At 37.9% G+C, this 22,479-nt stretch overlaps 1 protein-coding gene across 4 annotated transcripts in view; it reads left to right on the top strand.

Moving 5' to 3' along the window:
* The window catches only part of ZCCHC2 (zinc finger CCHC-type containing 2), a 44,785-nt gene that overhangs the window by 9,022 nt on the left and 13,284 nt on the right, over positions 1 to 22,479 (top strand). For 2 of the 4 annotated variants that reach the window (XM_085052070.1, XM_085052069.1), the window contains exons 2-8: positions 5,747 to 5,858; positions 9,215 to 9,291; positions 11,481 to 11,552; positions 14,774 to 14,886; positions 16,802 to 16,896; positions 20,213 to 20,296; positions 22,182 to 22,239. In XM_085052070.1, coding sequence (XP_084908196.1) covers positions 5,747 to 5,858; positions 9,215 to 9,291; positions 11,481 to 11,552; positions 14,774 to 14,886; positions 16,802 to 16,896; positions 20,213 to 20,296; positions 22,182 to 22,239 — 611 coding nt within the window. The remainder of the gene's footprint in view (positions 1 to 5,746; positions 5,859 to 9,214; positions 9,292 to 11,480; positions 11,553 to 14,773; positions 14,887 to 16,801; positions 16,897 to 20,212; positions 20,297 to 22,181; positions 22,240 to 22,479) is intronic. The other 2 variants (XM_085052073.1, XM_085052072.1) reach the window with 1 other exon arrangement.

Genomic DNA, 22,479 nt, shown 5'->3' with positions numbered 1-22,479 from the left:
CGAGCTGTGCCAGTTTACATCTGCACAGCCTGCAAGGCTGAGTAGTGCTGTCCCTAATAGCACATTTACTGTAGTCTTGAAGAAAAATAATGTTTCATATTTGGGGATGTAGAACTAATCAAGCTGTCCAGCTGTTGCAAGTGTGTTTCCCTTGTTAGTGCTCATCAGAGCTGATGAATGAATAGTTCTTTTATGAAAGTGCAGTGCAAGCATCAGAAGCCTTATGTGCATTAATCACTTGCTCATGATGATTAATAGGCTATCCAATAACAGATTTCACTACATATTGCCAAAGCAATGCCAGCATAACAATTTTTGATCAGTCTTCTCCATTGACAGAAGACAGAGTTTGGACATCTGTCACATGTAGGCTAGCTGAGATCTGCTCAGCTCATATGATATTAGACAGAGCAACATCCTTTTCAGCAGGATGGCTCACCACTTTAGATATTTGGTGCTTGTGTTACAGACAAGCACCCTTGGATCTCGGGACACAAGCTCTCCTGGACTCTTCTTCAGGAGGCTGGTTGGTAAAGCAGCATGGAATAAGCCCTGGAGGGAAGAGGGGCTCCAGAAAACGGATTGATACTAAAGAATCATCTTGTCCAGCCTCAGGAGTGATGCATCCCAATGAAAAGGAAGTCAGGCAAAAATACTAGGAGGCCTCTGTGGATAAGGAAGCTGCTTCTGGACAAATTGAAACATGAAAAGGAAGCCTACAAAGAGTGGAAGGCAGTGACAGATACCCTGGGAGAAATAGAGACAAACGGTTTAAGCAGCCAGGGTTCAGGTTAGGAAAGCAAAAGCCCTGAGAGAGCTAAATCTAGACAGGGATATCAATGGTAACAACAAAATCTTGTACAGGGTCATTAGTGATAAGAGAAGTCTTGAGAAATTGTGAACCATCTCCAAAAGTAAATGGAAGGTTTGGTCACCTGGGAGATGGACAAGGCTGAGGTACTCAATAACTTTTTTTGCCTCGGTCTTCACCATTGTGTGCTCCAGCCCACACCATTGAAGTCACAGCAGCAAAGGCAGAATCTGGAGAGTGAAGAACAACCAACTGTAGGAGAACATGTTCATGACCATCCAAGGAATGTGAAGGTGCTCAAGTCAATGGGACCTGATGAGATGCATCCATAGGTCCTGAGGGAATGGACAGTTGAAATGTCTAAGCCACTGTCCATCATATTTCAGAAGTCAGGGCAGTCTAGTGAAGTTTCTGCTGACTGGAAAAGGGGAAACATAAGCCCCATTTTAAAGAAGGGAAATAAAGAAGACTTGGGGAGCTAGAAGTCGGTCAGTTGCACCTCTGCCTGGCAAGATCATGAAGCAGATCCTTCTGGAAACCATGCAAAGGCACATGGAAAATAAGGTGTTTGGTGACAAACATAGCTTTGCTAAGAGCAGATAAAGTCTGACAAACTGATGGGCTTCTACTTTGGGGTGATAGTGTTGATAGATAAGGGAGGAGCAACTGACATCATCTACGTGGACTTGTGCAAAGCCTTTGACACTGTCCCCCATGACAGCCTTGTCTCCAAACTGGAGAGACATGGATTTGACAGATGGATCACTTGGTGGATAAGGAATTGGCTGGATGGTTGCACTTGAGTTATCTTTGCATTTTCAAGGCCTCAGTGTTCCAAGCAGAGACCCGTGATAACTGGAGGTCCTCAGAGCTGGTACTGGGGCCGGCGCTGCTCAACATCTTTGTCAGTGACATGGAGAGTGGGATCAAGGGCACCTTCAGCAAGTTTGCTGATGACACCAAGCTGTGTGGTACAGCTGTCACACTGGAGGGAAGGATCCACAGGGACTTTGACAGGCTTGAGAAGAGGAATCTTTGCGAACCTCATAAAGTTTGGCTAGGCCAAGTACAAGGTCCTGCAGGTGGGTTGGGGCAATCCCAAGCACAAATACAGGCTTGGTAGAGAATAGACTGAGAGAAGGCCTGAGAAGAAGGACTTGAGAGTGTGGTTTGATGAGAAGCTCAGTGTGACCCAGTAATGTATGCTTGCAAACTAGAAATCCAACCAAATCCTAGATATTAGGAAGAAATTCTTTGCTGTGAGGGAGGTGACATAATGGGCCAGGTTGCCCAGAGAAGTTGTGATTGCCTCATTCCAGCAAGTGTTCAAAGCCAGGTTGGATGGGGCTTTGAGCAACCCGGATGACTGAAAGGTGTCCCTGCCCGTGGCAGAGGGGTTGGCAGTAGGTGATCTTAAAGGCGTTTCAAACTGAAAACATTCTATGATACAGTCCTGGGAAATATCTCAAGTGATAAGGTGTTTTTTTTTTTAACATGGCACTTGCTTTCAGCCATATGAGGACAGATCTGCTTGACGCAAAACTCTGGTCTAGGTTGTAAGAGAAGATAATTTTTAGGGTGCTTTCTTAGCTCGTTTCACTTTCAAGGAGAAATGTAGTTAATCCTCCAGCCTATCACAAGGATCTGTGTGATTATCAAATTAATTATCTGGCAGTCTGTTTGAAGCCACCCACATTTCTTGCTTCACTGTGTTTTAATCATTAGCAGCAGCACTGTGAGCTGCAGTGAAGTCTCACAGTGACAAAGGCTTATGTGAGAGTTAACCTTATGCTTGCATGTGTTGTGTGAACTTGGATATGTTGTATTCATTGGCAGGAAAGGATGAGTACCTTTAGTTCATGACCAGCATGACCTTCCTAGCAGTGTACTGGGCTTCAAAGATGTTCCTGGTGTGACTAGCACCAGGAAGCAACACACAATGCCTCTTAGTAGTCTTCAGCCCTTCTGATTGCGTAGACTTTCCAGTCACTTGTGCCCCTGGAGTTGTCTGCTCTGACGGTGATACCTGTATTTTATTCACTTGTGAGTTTGATGTAGAGCTGTCACAGCAGGTAACACCAAAAGCGAAGAGTTGTAATGCAGCTTAAGACAGGATCTGGAGCTGGCACAGGGACAGCCTTTGCAGGCTGTAAGCTGTAAGGTAAAGCTAGAACTGCCCTGGATTCCCCACTGTCTGCCTCTTGCATTGCACTAGCTATTGTGAAAGCCAGCGGTCACAGAATACACACAGTGCCTATTGCTGGTTAACTTTCAAGGTGAAGAATTCTTCAAGGGAATAAATAATGAATTTATTATAGTTATTTTATAATCATCGATACAATTCTTTAAAAAATATTTGAAATGTAATATTTTGCAGTTTAGAGGCGTGTTCAAATGCAGTTGTGGTTTGCCTGTTACAGACTGCTGCTCTGGATAGAAAAACAACCATTCTAGAATAATTCACTGCAAAAGTATTTGAATGCTGTTGCAAGATGATGTGTGTGCTAGGTGAGAAGCAGTTTTCTAGTATTAGGAGGTGAAGCAGCAGTATTTAATGCTTCTTTGATGTGAAAACTTTTTCAAGTACATCTTATTTCTATATCTCTCCTAAAAACTGCTCACAGTTTGATTTTTTAACTAGCAATTATTTTTTAGAACAGACTGTAATTTATTTTCCATTAATCAAAACAAATATCCCGACTTTGAATGGCAAAAGGTCTGACTTTAAATTTGATTGATTTTAGATCAGGAGTTAACCAAACCAAAGTACTTCCACTTTTTCTGTACAAAATTTTTATGAAATGTCTGCTGAAACAGTATCAGTGGGGTTTTTTAAGAGTTCTGAAAGTGGTTCTCTCCAGAGTATGCTTGTGTGTTGGCTTGTTTGGGTTTTTTTTTTTAGTAAACTAAACTTGAAAATGTGCTAAAGCTGTTAAAAATTGCAATCTCATTGACATGCAGCTGTTTCCCTTTCTTAGTCCATATCTGACATTGCGCTCATAAGATGTTTGCTGAGATTGTTTACTGAGGGACTAGGGACTGGTGTGAGTTTTATCTTAAGGAAGCAAAGCAGGCTTTATATTTTAAACCTGATGGCTTCAAAACCTTATGTTATTGATGCATAGTCCAGACCACAAACCATATGCTAGTTTATATAAAACAGCTAAGATGTCCTTCAGTTCCTCAGACCATCTGTGGGGCAGTCTAAAGGCACTTGCTAACTGTGTGCTGCTGTTGATGCCTCTGATCAAAGTTAGGTTACCAGCATGCCCAGGGCAGGCTTGATGCCTGTACATGTTCTGGGTCTACATGTGTTGGATATACTATTAGGAGTTGCCACGGTTTGTACCCACACTGTATAGGTGAAGTAAAGCTGGTTTAGTAAGATGAAGCCAGCTTTAGCTGCTCTGTGTGTCACATCTGAAGAAGTTTGTTGGAGAATTGCAGGGTATTCAGATGTCTTTTGCCGCTTGTGCGCCTCCTCATTCTGGTGTTTCTGTTGTGACAGTCTTGGGGTCCTCTTCAACAAATACGGTAACTAGTCTTGGCTGATGATTAGTTTCATCACATTGCACAAGTCCTTGAAAACCAACAAACCACAAATATTCTGGCGCTTATTATTGTGCTTCTTGCATTTAAAAATAAAGAGTAGTCTCTGGAGATTTATATTTTTACTCTACCCATCTTTTATGAAGGTCTTTCAGTGGAGCAGTGTTCTTCATCCTGAATGAGAGGAAGCTTCTAGTTTTCATGAAGACCAGTTCCTAAATGTTTCTGGTGCATTCAGTGTCCTTTAACTTGTTATTTAATCAGTTCATATGTTGTATTACTTACTACAGATAAATAAAGATGCTTTACTTAAAACAGATTAATCTGAAAACTTGGTAGTAACTTCCTGTATTTCTTAGTTCTTTGTGGATGTACCTTGTTAAGGCAATGTGTTGTTTCCTTGAAAATGGAATTAAGCAGTTGCATCTAATGTCGCTGGATGTTCTAAAATATTACTGAATTTTAGCTTAATTGGTCAGTTTGTGAGTTTGTTTTCTTTTGTTTTAGCAAGACCTGGTCATTAAAGAATGTGTAAATTGATATATTAATGTTTTATCTTAATTTGGAAATAATTATATAGGCTCTTGTTACCCTAGAGAAACCTCTTGTAGTCCATATTCTTCTATTACTTTTTCCTTGTTTGTCATTGTTAGCCTAGATTGTTCTTTCTTCTCTTACTTATCTGTCCACGTTATCTGTCTCATATGATTTCTTGTTCTGTCCCTTCTTGTGCACTGTATTAAACCAGTAATAGTTGCTGGCATATAATTTTGAAGTCAGCATGTAAATGTGGGGGGAGATGAGCTTTTGGTCTGTCATTTTCTGTATGAAAGTGAGGGTGTTGGTGGCAACTGCTTGTGTTCTGAATGTTTAGTTAGTAAGAGATGCATGGATTTAGCTGTCAGGACCACATGCCCTCATAGACTGTCCAAGCAGTTATCCGTGATTTCCTCTATAGAAGAGGTGGCAGGCTGAAGATACAGGGCATGAATTTAATTGAGGAGAATATATTTAGACTGCAGTGAGTAGATGACTTGACACATTAGTAATTGAAAGAGTTCATAATAGTAAATTATCACTGAAGTTCTGAGCTAATGATCTTGAATTGTCCAGCCTGAGATACCCTTTTCCCCTACCTTATTCTCTTTTTAAAATAAGGTCAGTGAAAAATTGGAGCCTATAGGTGACATTGGATAAACAGATTAAAAAATAGGAACTGAAAAATGACCACCTTTTTGCCACTGTCAGGAGCTTCAGGTTTTTGTCCTGTGGAATACCAAATAAAGTGTGGGTTTGTGGGTTTTTTTGTAATACAGGCTGTTTAGAGCAAACTTTAGTAATAGACCTACTGCTAAGACACTTCTTTTTTTCTCCTTGTCAATTTAGAATGACTTTTCCCATGGTGACTGTATGTCAAATAATGAGACCAGTTTGCTAGAACGAACCACAGCACCTCACGATGGACTCCCAATGGCTTCCCACAGACCTCAGCGAGAAGGTATGTTGGCTGATCTTCCTTGTGAGGAAGGCCTTAAGGATTTTTTGAACATTAAACTGCTTGGAGTTGTAGACATCTTGTATGTCTCTGGCTGTTTATCTGAACGAGAGGCTGCAGTGATTGGTAAGTAAAATAGCTTCTCTGCCGCCTACTTGGTCTTTTCTTTGTTATAACACGTTGTCATTTGTGTTAGCTGTTAACTACTAGTGAATGCATGCATGATAATTGGTTGCAAATGGGCTTCCCACAGAAAAAAGAGGTAGGATTTGGGAGAAAACAAGAACATTTAATGCAACTGTATTAACAGCATTTAGATTTTTAAAGCAAAACTAAACATGAAAATAATGTGAATCAGTCAATAGATTTTGCTGCTTGATTCCCTTGTATTTGATGAGTCTTTAAAAACAAAACAGCCAAAGAAAAGACACTTATTAGCAGTTTTTATGGAAGTGGCAGTTTGGATAAGTGAAAGGCTTCACAGAAATCAGTCTTTTGGCTCTGTTGGGGAGAATAAGAACAAGGCTTCTGAGCGTAAGCAAAACTCCGATATGCAATAGCCAGCACAATTTCTTCTCTTTGAAGAAATGAGCATTATTGAAAACAGATTTATTCTTACCCTTTATTTTTCAAGGGGATTAGCAAGTCACTTGTCTACTCAAAATTAGTCAACAGATAGTCTGCAGATAGTCTGCAGTAAGGAGCCAACAGTATGGAAAAATGATTGCTATTCATTTTGTCCTCAAAAATGTCCTTTTGTCTCTAGTGTGGAGATTTAACTGCACTTTGAAGGCAGGTGATTTGAGAGTTTTTGATTCCTTGGAAAGAAAAAAACACAGAGAAAGATTATGGCAGATTACAGAGAACAAACCTGTTTCAAATCCTTTTACGGAGTTCAAAGTGTTCATATTCATGAATTAGAAACCCAAAAGGGAGAATCTCTTTAGTAAAACTCTCAAATTAAGTAATAGAAGCACAAAAAAGTTGAATAATTTAATCTAGCAAAGAGCTTAAATATTTTTCTGCATTTGTATTATCTTAGTGAGAAAACACAGTGAAGGATCAGAATAACTTTGTGATATTTGCTACACAGTTATGTAATAGAGAGTCCCTGCTACAGAAGTCTCCTTACTGGGTTAGAAATACCACTGATAGTAAAATTTGGTTTTTATTTCCAGCTGTGAAGAATATGAATTTTAAAAATCTTGATTTAGACTTACAATGGAAGTAGTGTCATGTATACATGCTTTACTTAATCATCCTGAATGCATGTGCTGTGTCCAGAATAGATGTAGAGATGTAACACGCATCATTGGATCGTATATTCAAACATTTCTTCTCAGTCTAGTCTTTTAGAATATTGAAAATGTCATTGTGGGAACAGAATTACAAAGGACTCTGTTGAAACTGTAGAACTAAAGCTGTGCAGCAACAACAGTGTAATTACCTGTTGTATCATGTAGTACGATGAAGCATGCAGCAGAAAGAAGTTAAGGAAGTTGAAGGTACTACATCATATAATAAATTTTTTTATACCCGAGGATAAATTTTTAACATTGAGAACATTCACTAGTTTAAAGTAAGCACAGTCTCATTAGGGGAAAAAAGCTTATCTGTGAATGTTAATGGTCTTAGTTTCCTAATTGTGTATGCTAAATATATGCATGTAGTGGAATGCAATTTAAACCACTATTCTCAGTTCCAGTCATGGGAATCAACTTTTTAATTAACTTATGAATATGAATTCCAGTATTGATTTGAACGTTAGCCATTAAGAAATTTTACTGTGCCAAAACTCAGGTTGTGCCATGGTCCTTCTTCTAACAGCACTTTAACCTATACCAGACAGGTAAAAATTAAGGTCACTGAACATTCATCATTTCTTAAATATTGATGTATGATATTGCCTGGCATCCTTAGCTCTTTTCAGATTTCTTTACTTTGTAATAATTAATCTTCATTAACTGGTAAAAATGATGGTCTGTCTTCCTAACTCCCAGCTAGAGGATTACAAGCAGTGTACACCAGTACACTCAGTATTTATCTCTCTGCTAAAAAAATTGGAAGCAGTATCACTATCACTAGGCTTATTTTCTGGCTTATTGTTCCTTTATGGAAATTGCCAATATTTATTTCTCTTAGAAATGGCATGTTTGATGGGGATGAGACTTAAATTGTAACTGCAACAGAATTAATTATAAAATGTTTATGTTATATTAGATGGTAATTAGCTAATATCCATTAATAAGCTTCATAACGTACAATTGCAGGAGGTTTAATTTTTGTTTTGGAAAAAAATACAGTTGTTATAAGTAGTTCCTGATACATCCAATGTAAACATGCAGTTAAAAATTGAAAGGAAAGCATTAACTGTTAACACCACCCACCTCCCTCCAAAAAAAGAAAGAATTTCAAAAGCATTGAAGGGAAGCATTGATGATGTAGGGCAGGTTGGGCAGCTTTTAAATAAGGGGGTTTTTTTTGACATATAAAGATGTGTTCAGGCTTGCGCTAGAATAAAATTCTGTTGCGTTCTTGGACCATCATAGCAGCAGAAGTGAAAAGCCCATCATGACTACATAAGGGTTTTTATATGGAGCATTAGCTGAACAAGGCTGTGCCCTCAAGAAAGTCTCCAGGCCCTGAAAGCCACATGGTGCTACTGCTTGCCAGGTCACAGCCAGGACTTGCCTGTTGCTGAATACAGTAGGCTGTGGGGAAGGAATGTTAAAGTAGCAAGTACCTACAGTACCTTTCTTCCTTCTCAGTTCAGTTTAATGACACTGTTTGCAGTACAATTGTAGTAGCTCTCTGCTTCTTTTTTTCCTTTGCTGTTTGATGACATTCCTTTCTGTCTCCTTTAGGCCTTTCCTAACTTTTTCTCCCCTAAGTGCCCTTCAGAAATGTGGTTATTCAGCCTTAGTTTGCCCTCATTACTACTTGATTTTTCTGACATGTGGATGTAGAAGGCACTGTGTGGTTTTTATCAGCACTTGTTACTTCTTGGAGTAAAGACATCATTTGACTTCCTTTTATTGTCTTTTCACTTACAGTGGTTATATTGTTGTAGTTATGTGACATTTGGTGTAAATAAGCTCTTGGGTAATGCACAGATTCCCATGATGTGCAATGAAGAGCTTGTGGTTAGGCCAGAGAAATACTTAGGCCAGAGAAACACTTAGAGAGAGCAAGGTTCTATCTGCCCCCAGCAGTTTGTTGCAATAAAACAGCTCCTAAGGAAGAGTGGAGTTGTGTGAGTCAGGATATAGCCTACGGGCATCTTCAGAGTGCCTGGGAAAGTAGGGAGTGATTTGCAAACTGTCCGTTTTGGAGTGCACAATAAGGTGTTTTTCTTTCAGCTGTACACATTGAGAAGATAACCCTGAAAGACGTATCAAGAAAAAGGGCTGACAAACATTTGGAGTACACATTCAAAGTAAGCAAATAATCTCCAGAATATTAAAATTATTGTCTTCATGATATCTATGTACTGTAGATACATACAGCTTGTTTCAAAAACCTGCACAGGAGGTAATTTTAAGGTTCTTCGGATTATCCTGTAATTCTTTTGGCTTCTGTGTGCAAATAAGGTGTTTTATATAATTGTGGGCTTAAAGTGAGAGAGCATAATGTGGGAAGGTGTAAAACATCAGCCATAGCTGGGCACATGACATCGTGTCAGGAAATTTGGCTTTTGCTAATTCATAAGAATTCTAAAACCAGTCAGTCATTTGCTCAAATGGCACAGGACCACAGTTGTGTCTGCAGCAGTAGATTGCTTGGAGTCATATGGTCGGCTTGGATCTTGTTTCTGAGTGTTTACCATATGAAGTGGCTCCTCTGCTTTTTGAGAAAACTGGAGGTTGGTTCATTTGTTTTGGACTTTTTTTCTTAATGTGAAAGCAAACAAGCTGGAAAATGGCCGCAGTGGAAGGTCTATGTGGTATAGTCTTCATGTATTGTTGTAGCTAAGGGCAGCATGTGTTGGATAATAGCTGCTAAGGCTGTTGGTGGTGATGTTTTAATTGAATCAAAGTTGTAATTTTCTTAGCAAGCGCTGACTAACGCGATGTGTCATTTTGCCAATAGATGTGAATTTGGTAGTATACCAGACTTGGAGATAAAGTTAAATGTTTCCCTTCTACACCTGAAAAAGAATGGTTTACATCAAACAGTCTAACAGGTTATTTGACATGGGTTACAGGAGGTCTTTGAAGAGGCAAACTTAAAAAAAAAAAAGGCATTTTGAGCTGAAAGTTGATATGTTGATCCCAGAGTTTGGTATTGTATTCTCTAAAAGGGATGCACTCTTCTTTTGTTGAGGACAGTAATATGTGGAACATAGCCCTCAAAGTCCTTAAGGTTAACCTGCCCAAATATTTCAACCTTGTAATAGATTTTTTTTTTTCCAAATAGTCTGTGAAGTGACCATGAGGTAAAATGCAATAGTAGATGGGACACATTTGTACACAATGCCTATATGGATTATCAGTATTTAAAGTCAAAAACTATTCTAAAGATTCATCACATTAGGCAGATTTGACAGTGGTTTTTGAATTTCTTTGTTAAAGGGGGAATGTGGAAATATGCTGGGAAGTATTTCAGTAATCTTGAAACTCCACCTCAGTTCTTTTAGGAAAAGAGTTTCCTTTCCTCATCTGTGCAGGTATATACTGTGCTTTTCACTGCAAATCATTTTGTGCTTGCCCAGACACTGCTTTTTTAAGGTTGTAACACCAGTTGCAGTCATGGCTTCCCAGCTGAGGGCACCGAGGGTAGTTGGCATTTCTGGGGACTAAGCTGAAAGCAGTTGGTGGTTGGTATTACTGTCAGCTCTTGGGAGTAAATGAATGTTTGTAATTGTCGTGTCCACTCCCATTACACAGAATCTTCCCATGTAACTAACTGGAGTCTTTAGCCCAGAAGTGGGCTTAAAGCTGGGCAGCACTCATCTAACCAAGCTTACTTATTTTTAACTCAAAACATGCATGTAAAGGTGTTGTTTTACCACTTGCATGTCGTGTCAGAACAATAAGCTACTGAAATTTTATACAAGCATATGCCAAAACATTGTCTGATTCCTGAGTGCATTAGTTACTTGCAGTACATTTTATGACTTAAAACAACTTCTATATGACTGTGTAAGATTCAAGTCTGAGGCAGATACAATTATTTTATAGGTAATATAAGTAGAGATTTTTTTTGTTTCATTTTGACTCCTGGTAGTGGCAGTGAGAGCTCAATCCACTATATCTGACCTGCAGTCCTTCTCTGTGTACCTGTTTTATTGTGGTTAATGATGTCTGTTTGATACAAGTCCCATAATTACAGAGCCCTCTGCCTGGCTTCTTTCAAAGTCAGTAATCTTCAGGGACTTTATTGCATTTCCCTGGATTTGTTAATGCTCCCTTTAGCCACAAATAACATGAAGGTGATCCTGAAATAGACACTCAAAATTTGTATGTTTCTTTGAAAGAGTGTGGCATTTTGCCTGTTTTGCCTGATGTTTGCTTAATTGCAAGGGTTAACTCTGAGATTGTCATATTTGTGGAATTGTTATGACAAGCTAATTGCTTTGATATTTGGAAAAAGAAACTTTCCTCATTCTTTTTCCCTTTTTTCTAGGTAACTTGGTCCGATTTTTCAGTAACGTGTGTAACAAAAACACATCAGGAGCTTCAGGAATTCCTGCTAAAAGTATGTAATAAAATATAAAAGTAGTGTTTGCACATCAGGTTTATAACTTCAGAAGTACTCTGGGAGAGCTGTGATTTCTGAGATGTAATTATAGAAACAAAAGCATGTTAGCAGATTTTTGTACTTCACAATTGTATTAACCATTTAAATTACATAAATTGTGATGAAGGACCTTGACAGAAGAAGCAGCTCTGCAGAATGTTTAGGAAGTTTACCAGGAGGAGATTGTTTGTCTCATCTGAAATGGCTCTTAGAGTTTTAACTGAACTTCCATAAAACTACCTGATGAATTTTTAATATTTCCCATGGAGGTCATGTATAGGTACAACCACTGGTCATTTGCTTGTATTCCTGTTAGAAGGACCTTAAAGAGTTTCATTTGTTATTTTTAATTAGTGAGACACAGCCATAACCATAATAGTTTTTAATTTAATTGTTGTATTCTTCAGTAGAAAAAAGGCAGGCCTATTCATTATCACAAGGACTTAAACTTGAGGAAAATATAGCAACTGTATGTGCATGTGTGTCCATGTTTAAAACAACTAAAAATTCTCTCAGTTGTTTTCCCCCTTGCTCTAAGCAGGGAATACTTGTGTGCACAGGCCATGTGCAGACCCCATCAGTGTGATGACTTTGAACTGTGTGTTCATTGCCAGTGTCTAATAGGTTGAGTTCCACCTATTCTGGGAAATTAATCTTTATTTAAACTCTTCCCTGTTCAGGGCAGTAATGAGAGGTCTGTTTTGGACATGTTTTGGTGGCATCTGGTGTTCTTAACTGCAGTGTTAATTGCAAGTGGAAAGCCAGTCACTGTACAAAGGTCATTATCTTGTTCACTGTTTAAATTAGCAACATTGTTTTCCACCATTACAGAAATGAAGCAGTGAGTATTCACAACTGCCTTAATCTAGTTGGAATATCTAGTTCTAAGAGCTCCTAGAGCTTGATTTGTGAAGGTTTGAATTATGGATCACATGTCTGGTTGCAGGTGGGTTATCCCACAGCATAGGGTACATTGGTCTGCATCTGAAGAGAACCCTAAAAGCAGCATTTCATCCAGGATCCTGTGCAGCTCTGGGATGAGCATTCAGATGCATACCTTCTGTTCTCCTAATTGTGTAAGACAAACACAGTGTCTGAAATGGACCTCCTAGAACCTACTTGCTTCCAGGAGGAGCTGGAAAACTGACATGATCCAGAATGTTGCAGAGTTGTGCTGTTTGATGTAGGGTGTTCCATGTGCTGGCTTGACTGCTCCAGCATTGTCTAGGAGATGGCAGAACAAGACGAAGACAACCACGAGCTGCTATGGGTTTTCTGAGGTGTTCTTACCTCAGAGAGAGGTGGAAAATGTGCACAGCTGAAAATTATAGTTGGTTTATGTTGCTTTGATAGGCGTAAGTATAGAAGTAAGAGAGAATTGTTAATTAAAGCAGGATAGAACTTACACCTTGCTTTAAAAAAACATGAAGTATGAATGTCCACTTCATATGCCCTTGCATATTGGCTTTTTGTTGTTCTTGTTCCAGTCTACATGGCACTGTTAAATAGTATGCTCAGTTTCCTAGGGACAGAAAAGAATGGTCGGAATACTTGATGGAAAATTCCAATGCTGCATTGTTTCAGGATAGAAGCATTGGTGGGAAAACTAAGGTAGTAAATGGGATAACTTGGATGCTTTATATTGAAGACTGCCTTCTCTTAGGTGATAAGCATGAAAAATTCTTCGCAAATAGGAAATTACCCATGTATGTGGAAGGACTAATAAGCTTGTAAGTAACAAGGCTATCTCATTGCCCCAAGCTAAGCACCTAATCTTGGGTTTGTATAACTGAATCTTCAACTACAGAAGGAATTGCCTTCCTTTTAATGGAAGTTTTAAAGAGAAAATTTGACTCTTTTCAGAGACAGATCTTCTTAGGAAATACTAGAATAGGAGGTTTGCTCATCGCCATGCTTCTGCAGTAGCTTTTTGGTACCTTTTAGCTAATACTGACTAATTCTTCAGTCAGAGTTCCCCAGTAATGCATACTAAAGCCAACAGGTCTGTTAAGAACAGCTGCTTTCAAACCTTTCTGGTTTTTCTAAGACATTTCAGGTGCTATACCACTGTACTAATATGATATTGACAGCACCTGTCTGTCTGGATTCCGAAAGTTCCTTGTATGTATGTTACCAAGCAATTTATGTGCATCAGACACAGCATCCCTCTGCTAGCAGGACTTCATTCAGTGAAAGGATTACTTAGCACTGGGCTGTTGTACCAGTAGCAGGATGCAATATCCAGCGGCACTCTGGATCAGGTGTATTCCAGATATACAAGAAGATGGTGCTCTAGTGTAAATTACTTAGTGCTGTTGATCATAATTGGTGGCAGATGTTAACCACATTAGCAATAGCTTTGAACTTTAGTAAAAAAAACATTTTTGCAGTGGCAGTTTACTCTTAATTGCCCCAAAATTAAAATACTTTTGAAAAAAAATGTAAATGAACAAATTTGATCAGCTTTGATGGACTTAAGTACAATATTTTTGAAGTTGTAAATGTGAAAAAACTTTGGGGAATATTCTTCATATAAAGTAGATGTGCTCTTTGGTAGCAAGAATTTTGCCTTCCCAACTAGAACATCCGAAGACCTCACTTTGTGTTACTGGCATCAGAAACAGTTGTAAGAATTTCGATAAGAAGTTTCAGTGTTAATAGCAGCCAGGGAGGGATTTGCTATTGATTAATCTCAATATTGCCCGCTGAAGTCTAGTATATTATTTAACTGAAACAGTTCCCTTTCTATTCCTGTTTCTTTAAAATTGTTTAATCTAGCTAAGTGATTATAATAAATACAGTGCATTCAGTCCTGCCTGATTATTTTCTTTCGTGTCATTTTCAGACATAATTTCTATGTGTGAAATATTTAAAGAAATAAATGAAAAAAGGCTGTAAACTATCCTGGAAAAGAGTATAGTATTGATAGATTTCTGAATGTAATTCAAATAGAGCTTTAAACAGTTTTATGCCTGGATTTGCTGTGAGGATTTACAGCAAAGTGTTTCCCTTGCAAAACTAGATGATGTTGATTTGTTGTACCTTTGGTCTGTAAATTACATTACTCAAATTGGAACAATTGAGTTTCTTGTTGATACCAAAAGGTATAAAACTCATAGTGAGCAAATATTGTCTTTAAAATGTCAGCTGCTCATTTTTCACATCAACCTTTTTCTCAGCTCCCAAAGGAACTGTCTTCTGAAGCATTTGACAAGACTATTTTAAGAGCACTAAATCAGGGTTTTCAGAAGAGGGAAGAACGAAGGCATGCTGATCTTGAGCCCATAATCAGGTAAATGTTTTAGCAAATAGCCTGAAATGCGTCACCAGAAAAGTGATTGAAGTCAAGCTAGATGGAGTTCTATGGACAGTGGAAATTCTGCTACCTAAACACAATTTGCAAAGAAAATGCGAAGGCAGTGATGAAATAGATGCTCTTGACTACTTTAGATTTTATTTAAATGGAGACTTTTAGTAAACTTAGAATTACTTCTTTGGAAGTAATTGTACAATTATGAAAATATTTGTCCTAAGCAACATTATATAGCAATGATTGGCACTTCTGGAAGGATATTGTCTCCTTTACACAAGGGTATATTTAGAAATACTAGAAACAGTAACTCGGAGCACATATGTTCTACTTTCATGACAGGGTAGAGTGAGAGACAGAACAGAATTTAAAAGGAAAAAACAGTAATAGTGAAGCATGTATATAAAATTCAAAGTAGCTCATGTATTTGTCAAAAGCTGGCCCATACCTCATCACCTGCTATTTAGTGATGAGAGAGCTTGGTGGGATGTGGGACATGTTGGCCAATTTTGTAATTGAATTTGGGTTTGCCTACTTGTTCTTTCTGTTTTACGGATATCTTTTTATGGTTGTCTTTTTCAGCCAGGATTGTTCAACCTTGTTGAAAACAAACTATTCATCATGTTAGGCAGTGTCTCTTGAGTTGGGGTAGTTGAAGAATCAGGCACTGCTTTTCAAACTCCTCCTCATAATGTTCTGTGGCTTCTAGCATTTTATCCTAATATTTTAATTAAAGATGATGTGGAGCTGCTCTGAGCCCCAACCACCCCCTTGCCAATTTTTGAATAAATTTTGATCTGTAGTATTTTTCTGTCTTTATTGGCATGATTGTAGGGCCAAAAATTAATCTCTGTGAACAATTTTGGCTAATAAACATAGTGGTTTTAAATCAATATACCTGTTAAGCAGAGGTTGACTGAAGGGGATATATTGTAATACAGAAAGATTGTGAAGCCTCACTGCATAATAATTACAAACTCAAGAGAGTCACTTTGAAGATAACCTTTGAACATACCCAACTGTGTTAGAGTAAGCAACTGTAATTACAATTTGCAAGTTATGTTGTTACTATACAGGAATGCTACATTAATAATCTCAAGAGAATAGCATTATTGTATTCAAATGCCGTTTTCTATCAGTGTCAGTTTTAGCATAAATATATACTTATTTGGGTGTTTCAGTATGTGCCCAGTTGCCAAAAATTGCTCTCCCCTGCCCCTCCTCCTAAGAAATAGAACTGGGTAGTGCCTTCTGGCAAGTAATAACTGAAACTTTGGTGTGTGGGAAGTGAAAACCACTCATTGTTGGCCTGTTTTCTTATCTGAAGCTAATAGAATTTGTCATTGACCTCTTGGCAACTGACTCAGATCAGTGCAGAGCAATATTGAGAATTCTACCGTTTGCTCCTGGAGATAATTATGAAATTCAAATATTGACATTATAGGTGAATTCAACTTCGTATTTAACCATACAAATATATTTAAGAAAGAGATGCATTGTTTTGGGAAAATAAATGTGTTCTCAGTTAAAAAAGTTAAAATATAAAGTCCAATGCTTTTGGACTCAGTCTAAACTCCTCTTTAAATAAAATGAATAACCATGTAAAATGTTACCCATGGCTAAAATAGTTGAATTGGGATGACTCAAAAGCATCTACCTTTTTAAATTTAAAAATATCATCATACCAATTTCTTAAACTGGCTGTACTCCAAGCTTACGCTAGCAGTTAACAGCAAAGCTTAAAAGCAGCTTTTAGCATTGTTTATGCTGAACGTGCAATTTGAAGTGTTTGGACTTCTTAAGAACTGTCTATTTTGCTTTTAAATGGTACTGTAGTAAATTGTGTTCTTCCTATGATTCTGTTACTTAGTTTAACGAACTCTCACTTGAATTTCAGGCAGCTATTTTCAAATACATCGCAAGCTTTTCTGCAGAATCAGAGAGTATACAACTTCTTCCAATCAATTTCATCAGAATCTTTGCACACTCACAGTAAGAAATACCCTAATATGTTTCATATCATGAAAAGTCTATAAAAAGTTATTCTTGCTGTTGCACCTAATTACAGTTTTATAATTTTGTGTTCATGTTGTGTTATATTCCACTGGTTGTATTTGAATGCCTGGTCAATGAATAGTTGCTTGAGCAGATGCTCATGCTTTTGGCAGTGGGAACATGCTATGTAGCATCAGCTTGTGTTCTTTTCTTTCTTTCTTTCTTTCTTCTCTGTACCATCATGCTCTTCAAATAGGCTATTATGAATTGAGTATGTTCAACAGTTTGGCACTTCTTTCTCTCACAAAATCTTAAATTTTGGAACAAAAAGCTTGAACCAGCTCAAAAAACACATCTGTTTTTTATTTTGTTTTGTAGATAAAACATTTGTCTTGATATTTAAACTAAGATTTGTTTTGAGTACATAAATAATGGGATGGCCCTAATTTCAGAACATACAGAGCTGTGTTCCAGCATTTGCATTGCAGAGATTTCTTTGGCGACCCTCTTAACCTACTTGTGTATTACAAATTGTTTGTGCGACGGAAGCTTGGCTTCTCTGTGTGGATGCCTTAGGATGTGATCTTTGTTTCCATTGAATCTTTTCAAATTCTTTCAGTGCATGTTATACACTATGACAGTTGAGACACTGGCTGTGAGGCCACTGCCTCAGAAGTTGCCGAAAATCTTAGTAAGGAATTTAATAGTTTGGAGGTTTCAAACAGGCTGCTCATATTTGTTTGGGAAAAAGTAGAGGAATGACAGCTTACTTTAGTTTGAAATAATGTGTGTGATTTGTGACAGATGTATTCTTTCTCTGGTGAAATAGAAGCACTGTGGGTAGGGTAGAAGCTGTAGGTAATTTTGTAACATTTTTTAGTTACACTTAGTACATTCTTACATGGCAGTTTTGTGAAAATGTTAAACTAATAACAACCAGGGTGTTTGTGGGACTGGCTGGAATTTGCTGCTGTGAAAGTTGACACCCCTGTTGGATTGAAAGGCTGCATGGGGAGAAAAGAGTTCCCAAAGTCCAGAAAGATTTGTGTTAATGATGGGCACACTTGACAGGGTGTGCATATTTGAGACTACATCTAGTTGGGAAGGACTTGCAAATGCATTGTTATACATGGTGATAATTTGAAATGGTTTCAAAAAAGAGTTCCATCAAGATAGAGTTGACTGGGCAGAAATGATCTGCAGGATGGGTAGGTCAGAAGGGTAGAATAGATAAATGTCAATTCTGTGGGAAGTCTTATAGACTAAAAAGTGATTGTAAATGTGAGATAATTTTTATAATAATAATAATTGGCTACATGAGAGTTCATGAGGATTTATCAGATCTAGAATGTATGACAGGATGAGGAACTTAATTGTTTAGCAGAGAAGAGGAAAGACTCAAATGGAAGATTAGTTAAGTCTTCAAATACCAAAGAGTCATAATGTAAAGAGGATGATCTGTTCTCTCTGATGGATAACACAGAAAGCACTAGGCTTAACTTGTTATGAGGAAGATTAGGACCAGGGGCAGGCAAGAACCTGGTGATTACCAGACAAGTCCAAAGTAGTGAGTCAGGTCTAAGGTCAAGGCAGAGAAACAAGTCAGTAGGTCAGGGTTAAGAACAGGATCAGCAAGGTACATGTCCAGGCACAGGTGTGCTGGCAGTGCACCCCAGGCAAGGGCCTGAGCCCAAATGGGGCTTTCAAGCCAAAGGTTGGAGGCCATGGAGGAGGTATCTGCCAGTTCTTTTCCCATCGGTCACCCCAAATTGCATAATTACAGTGCAACAGATTAGATCTTCACTATGGGCAAATGAAGCCCTTGGGGGAGCAGGGAAGAGTTGCAAAGCCCATTGGCATGGTTCAGGCCCTGACATTGAGTTATTAGATATTAAGAAAACATTTGGTGAAGAGAATGAGTGTGATAAATTTAAGTATAGTTGTTTTTTCTTATGAGAAGGTGGACAGGGTAGCTCACAATCACATTTCCTGTGGTACAGGCTAATAGAAGCTGTACTAAGACAAAAGTACTCAAAAATCACCAAAATGTGATGTTGCCAAAATCACCTCAGTTAAGTGGCTTGTGAGGGTTTTTTTTTTTATTGTTGGTTTCTGTGTTTTTCTAGGTCTCCTGTTTGGGATTCCTGGAATCCTGCTACTTATTATTGCAAGTTAGTCTGTAGTGGCATGTTTTGCATGTGATGACAGTGTTGAGGAAGGAAGCATATATTTAAGAAAAATCCCATCATAGTTGTCAAATAGTACATGCAGATTTAATTGACAGACAAAGCATTTGTGGCTTAAACTGGTCCTCAGTCACTATATCTATGTAGGTATTCATCATGGATGAATACCTTTTCACAGAAATACAAAGTTCTTTAGCAAAACCTCTGTGGAAGTAAATTCTGTATTTGGTGAAATGTCTTTATACCTTAAATAATAGTTGGGATCTCACACTGAATATTCAGTAAGCTTGATTATGCCGCTATGGTTCCATTAAGGAAGAAATCAATTAGCCCCCTCCTCGTTCATAATGTCAGTTGTTTAGACACTTTTCCAGGTTGGAGTAGGCTTTGGATTCCAACATGAGAGCATGATCTCTGGGGATTTAGTATTTTCAATGCAGATGATATTCAGAAGGATCTTCTTATCAATGTTTCAAGCTCCTAAGCAACAGCTTTCAGATGCTTTTGCCTGCATTAACTTGGAACTTCTTGAGAGGGGAGGAGTAGACTCGTAGAGTTAGATTCATTACCAAACTAAGGCCTTTTTCAGAGCATGGCAGTGGTATTTTTGCAACAAAATTGTTAATATTATTCCTGCTTATTTTTTATCCCATCTGGCATATAAAGGCAAAAATTGTGTGTGAAGACTGTGCTAAGGGCACTAGAAGACTTTGACCCAAATTAGGTCTCTTTTGGCAGATGAATGATTGGACAATGGAGGAGTGTAATTTATTGCAGAAGACTGCTAGTAACTATTGTTGGTCTCCTTCCATTTCCTGTTGTAACACAAAAAGTTTATTAAAAAAATCAGAAGTGCAGCATAGAAAGAATATCTCTAATAATTATCACAATCACAACCTTTTGAAATTGTACCATAGCTTTAAAATTATTGTGGACACTATTTTTGTCAAAATAAGTGTCTCTTGGAGATGGCCTGCTTTGAAGGAGGCAATGTTCAAATTGTTGCCACATGCAAACCAGTAAGTTCAGTCTTCCATTTCCCTAGCTTCCAGTTTAGTGCAAGCATTCAGGAACTGTCCAGTTGTTCAAGATCTGTAAAGTTACTACATGAACTTTATTCTCTGCAGGTAACTTACAACCCTCTTTGAAGACGGTTAAGACAACAGAACACTTCAAGGAGGACAGTTCAGAAGCTTCAAGTCAGGAGGAAGGTAGTTGTGTTCTCAAAGGTGGTTCTTTGAGATATTTTATGACACTCAGTTCTGGAAACCATACACTTGACTTATTTCTTCTTTGGTATAAAGTGGTACAAACTTTGAATGAAATCTGCTATGCAAATGAAGAATTTTTTGTGTACTTTCAGCAGTTTCCTTAAGAGGTTGCTCTATAACTTAAGGAGTGGGAGCATTCATAGACAGCTCGAAGGCAGAAGTTGACAGCTGTGTTGAACAGCCAGGAATATATACTTTGCAATTTACTTGAGCCAAGATTATATATAGACTTCCATGTCTTTACCTATTTATTCTTCAGTTTTCAGGGTTCAGAGCTAAGGGCATTATTTCAAGAGTTGCAGGCTGTTTTGCATTAAATATGCCAAATTTGTTTAGCTTCTAATTTTACACAGAAAGGATGTTCAAGTTTTCCTCTTCTTGTTCTTAACCAATGCTGCTTTGATACTCTGGACTGTTAATAAGTTTGGGACTGTAGTGTGCATTGATCACAGTCTGAAAGCTGGTGTTTTACAAATGCCTCAAAAACAGTTCACACGTGGAAGCAGCAGCCTGCTGGCTGGTTGGTGGTTTCATTCTGAAAGGAGCAGCAAGCCAGTTTTGCATTGTTTTTGGAAGCAAACAAGTATAAACTCCTGGTAGGTGGAAAGGATGGGAAATGGAAATTACAGGGGAACACGGACCATTGAACAATTATGCTGGCTTTCACATAATGTAAAAGAGGATAACAGTGCTGTCATTAATAACTAATAAGAAGTTTTCTATTGAAGTTCTCTGCATTCAATAACCTACATATGTAGTTTGAACAACTGTTTCTTATGAGAAGAGTCATTACCATATTCTTTAGAGTTCAGAACACACCAAGTAAATTTACAATATCTTGTTCACATAGTCTTTTATATACTGTTCTTAAAAATACATAAATGTCTTCACCTGGTGAAACTACAAATTTATTTCAGAACACCTTTTGTGCTATTTTAGTGAAGTGTTTACCAGAACTTTAAAAATCATGATGTTTTTTCTCAGATTTTTAAACTGTAATTTGGACTTATGTGTAGCTTTGAGACGAATTTAGGCAAAACCCTAGGTATCAAGAATACTAAGATCATCAATAGTTGGAATTAAGGAAAGTTGCTTTTGTTAAAATTTAACAGTTGCCTAAAAGAAAAAGGTAGACTGTGTCTCTAAAGTTCTTAGTTTTCTTCATAGACTCATAGAGTGGTTTGGGTTGGAAGCAACCTTAAAGATCATATAAGTTCCAAACCATCTGGCACAGGCAGGGAATCTTCCACTATACCAGGTTACTTGAAGCCCTATCCAGCCTGGCCTTGAGGCAGTATCTCTTTTTCTCAGATGTAATTTGTGAGGTTTTACTTGCATAGTGAATTTTGAGGTTCAGAATGCAATATTTTTGTGTAAGGCTTGTCTTTGTTTGCTATTCAGAATGTGTGACAGTTTTGAGATTAATTTCAGCAGTTCAGAAGAAATTACAAAATGTTTTTTTTTTCTGACTCATTCCTTTCTTCTCTCTCCATTCTTTCATACTGGGTGATACTCAGTCATGCATTCAGTTCTTAGAATTAAATATAGAGGTGAGCAAACATTGACATTGTCATAGTTCCTCTCTTTCTGTTTCATTCTTCTGTGAAATGGAAGGTAAAGAGTCTTGTTTATGTATCATCTATACAAACTGATCTGTCCTCTATGCAACAACTGCTAATTTCAGCATTCTAAATCAAGCCTGGCTTGTTCAGTGAAGATATCTTCTGCTATGTGCCTGATAGTGATGGAAAGATGAATTTGCTGGATTGATCTAAAACATGAAATGGGAATTGCTGTTGAAATTATGCTTCTTTTTTTTTTCCAGATGTAATGCAGCACACAGCAGTTCACAAGAAACATAATGGAAAAAGTCCTGTTGCCAAGTAGGTACTAGGATGTAATGTGACCATATTACATGTCTGAACTTCCTTTTGTTAGAGCTTTAATCTTTCTAGATTAAAGCTTGTTTGTGGGGTTTTTGTTTCTTTGGGGTGGGGTGTTTTGGTCTTATTTTTGTTGTTTGGGAGGTAGTTATTAACTTCATCTGTATAAGAAAAATAGTTCAGAAGACCCTATTTCTAACTCTAGGTCTAGGTCATTTGGATGTCTCTTTCAAATTTTGT

The sequence above is a fragment of the Lichenostomus cassidix genome, chromosome 2 (assembly GCF_008360975.1).
Source record: "Lichenostomus cassidix isolate B80296 chromosome 2, HeHo_3.0, whole genome shotgun sequence".
Classification (NCBI taxonomy): Eukaryota; Metazoa; Chordata; class Aves; order Passeriformes; family Meliphagidae; genus Lichenostomus; species Lichenostomus cassidix.
This window is presented reverse-complemented; position numbering and strand designations above follow the sequence as displayed.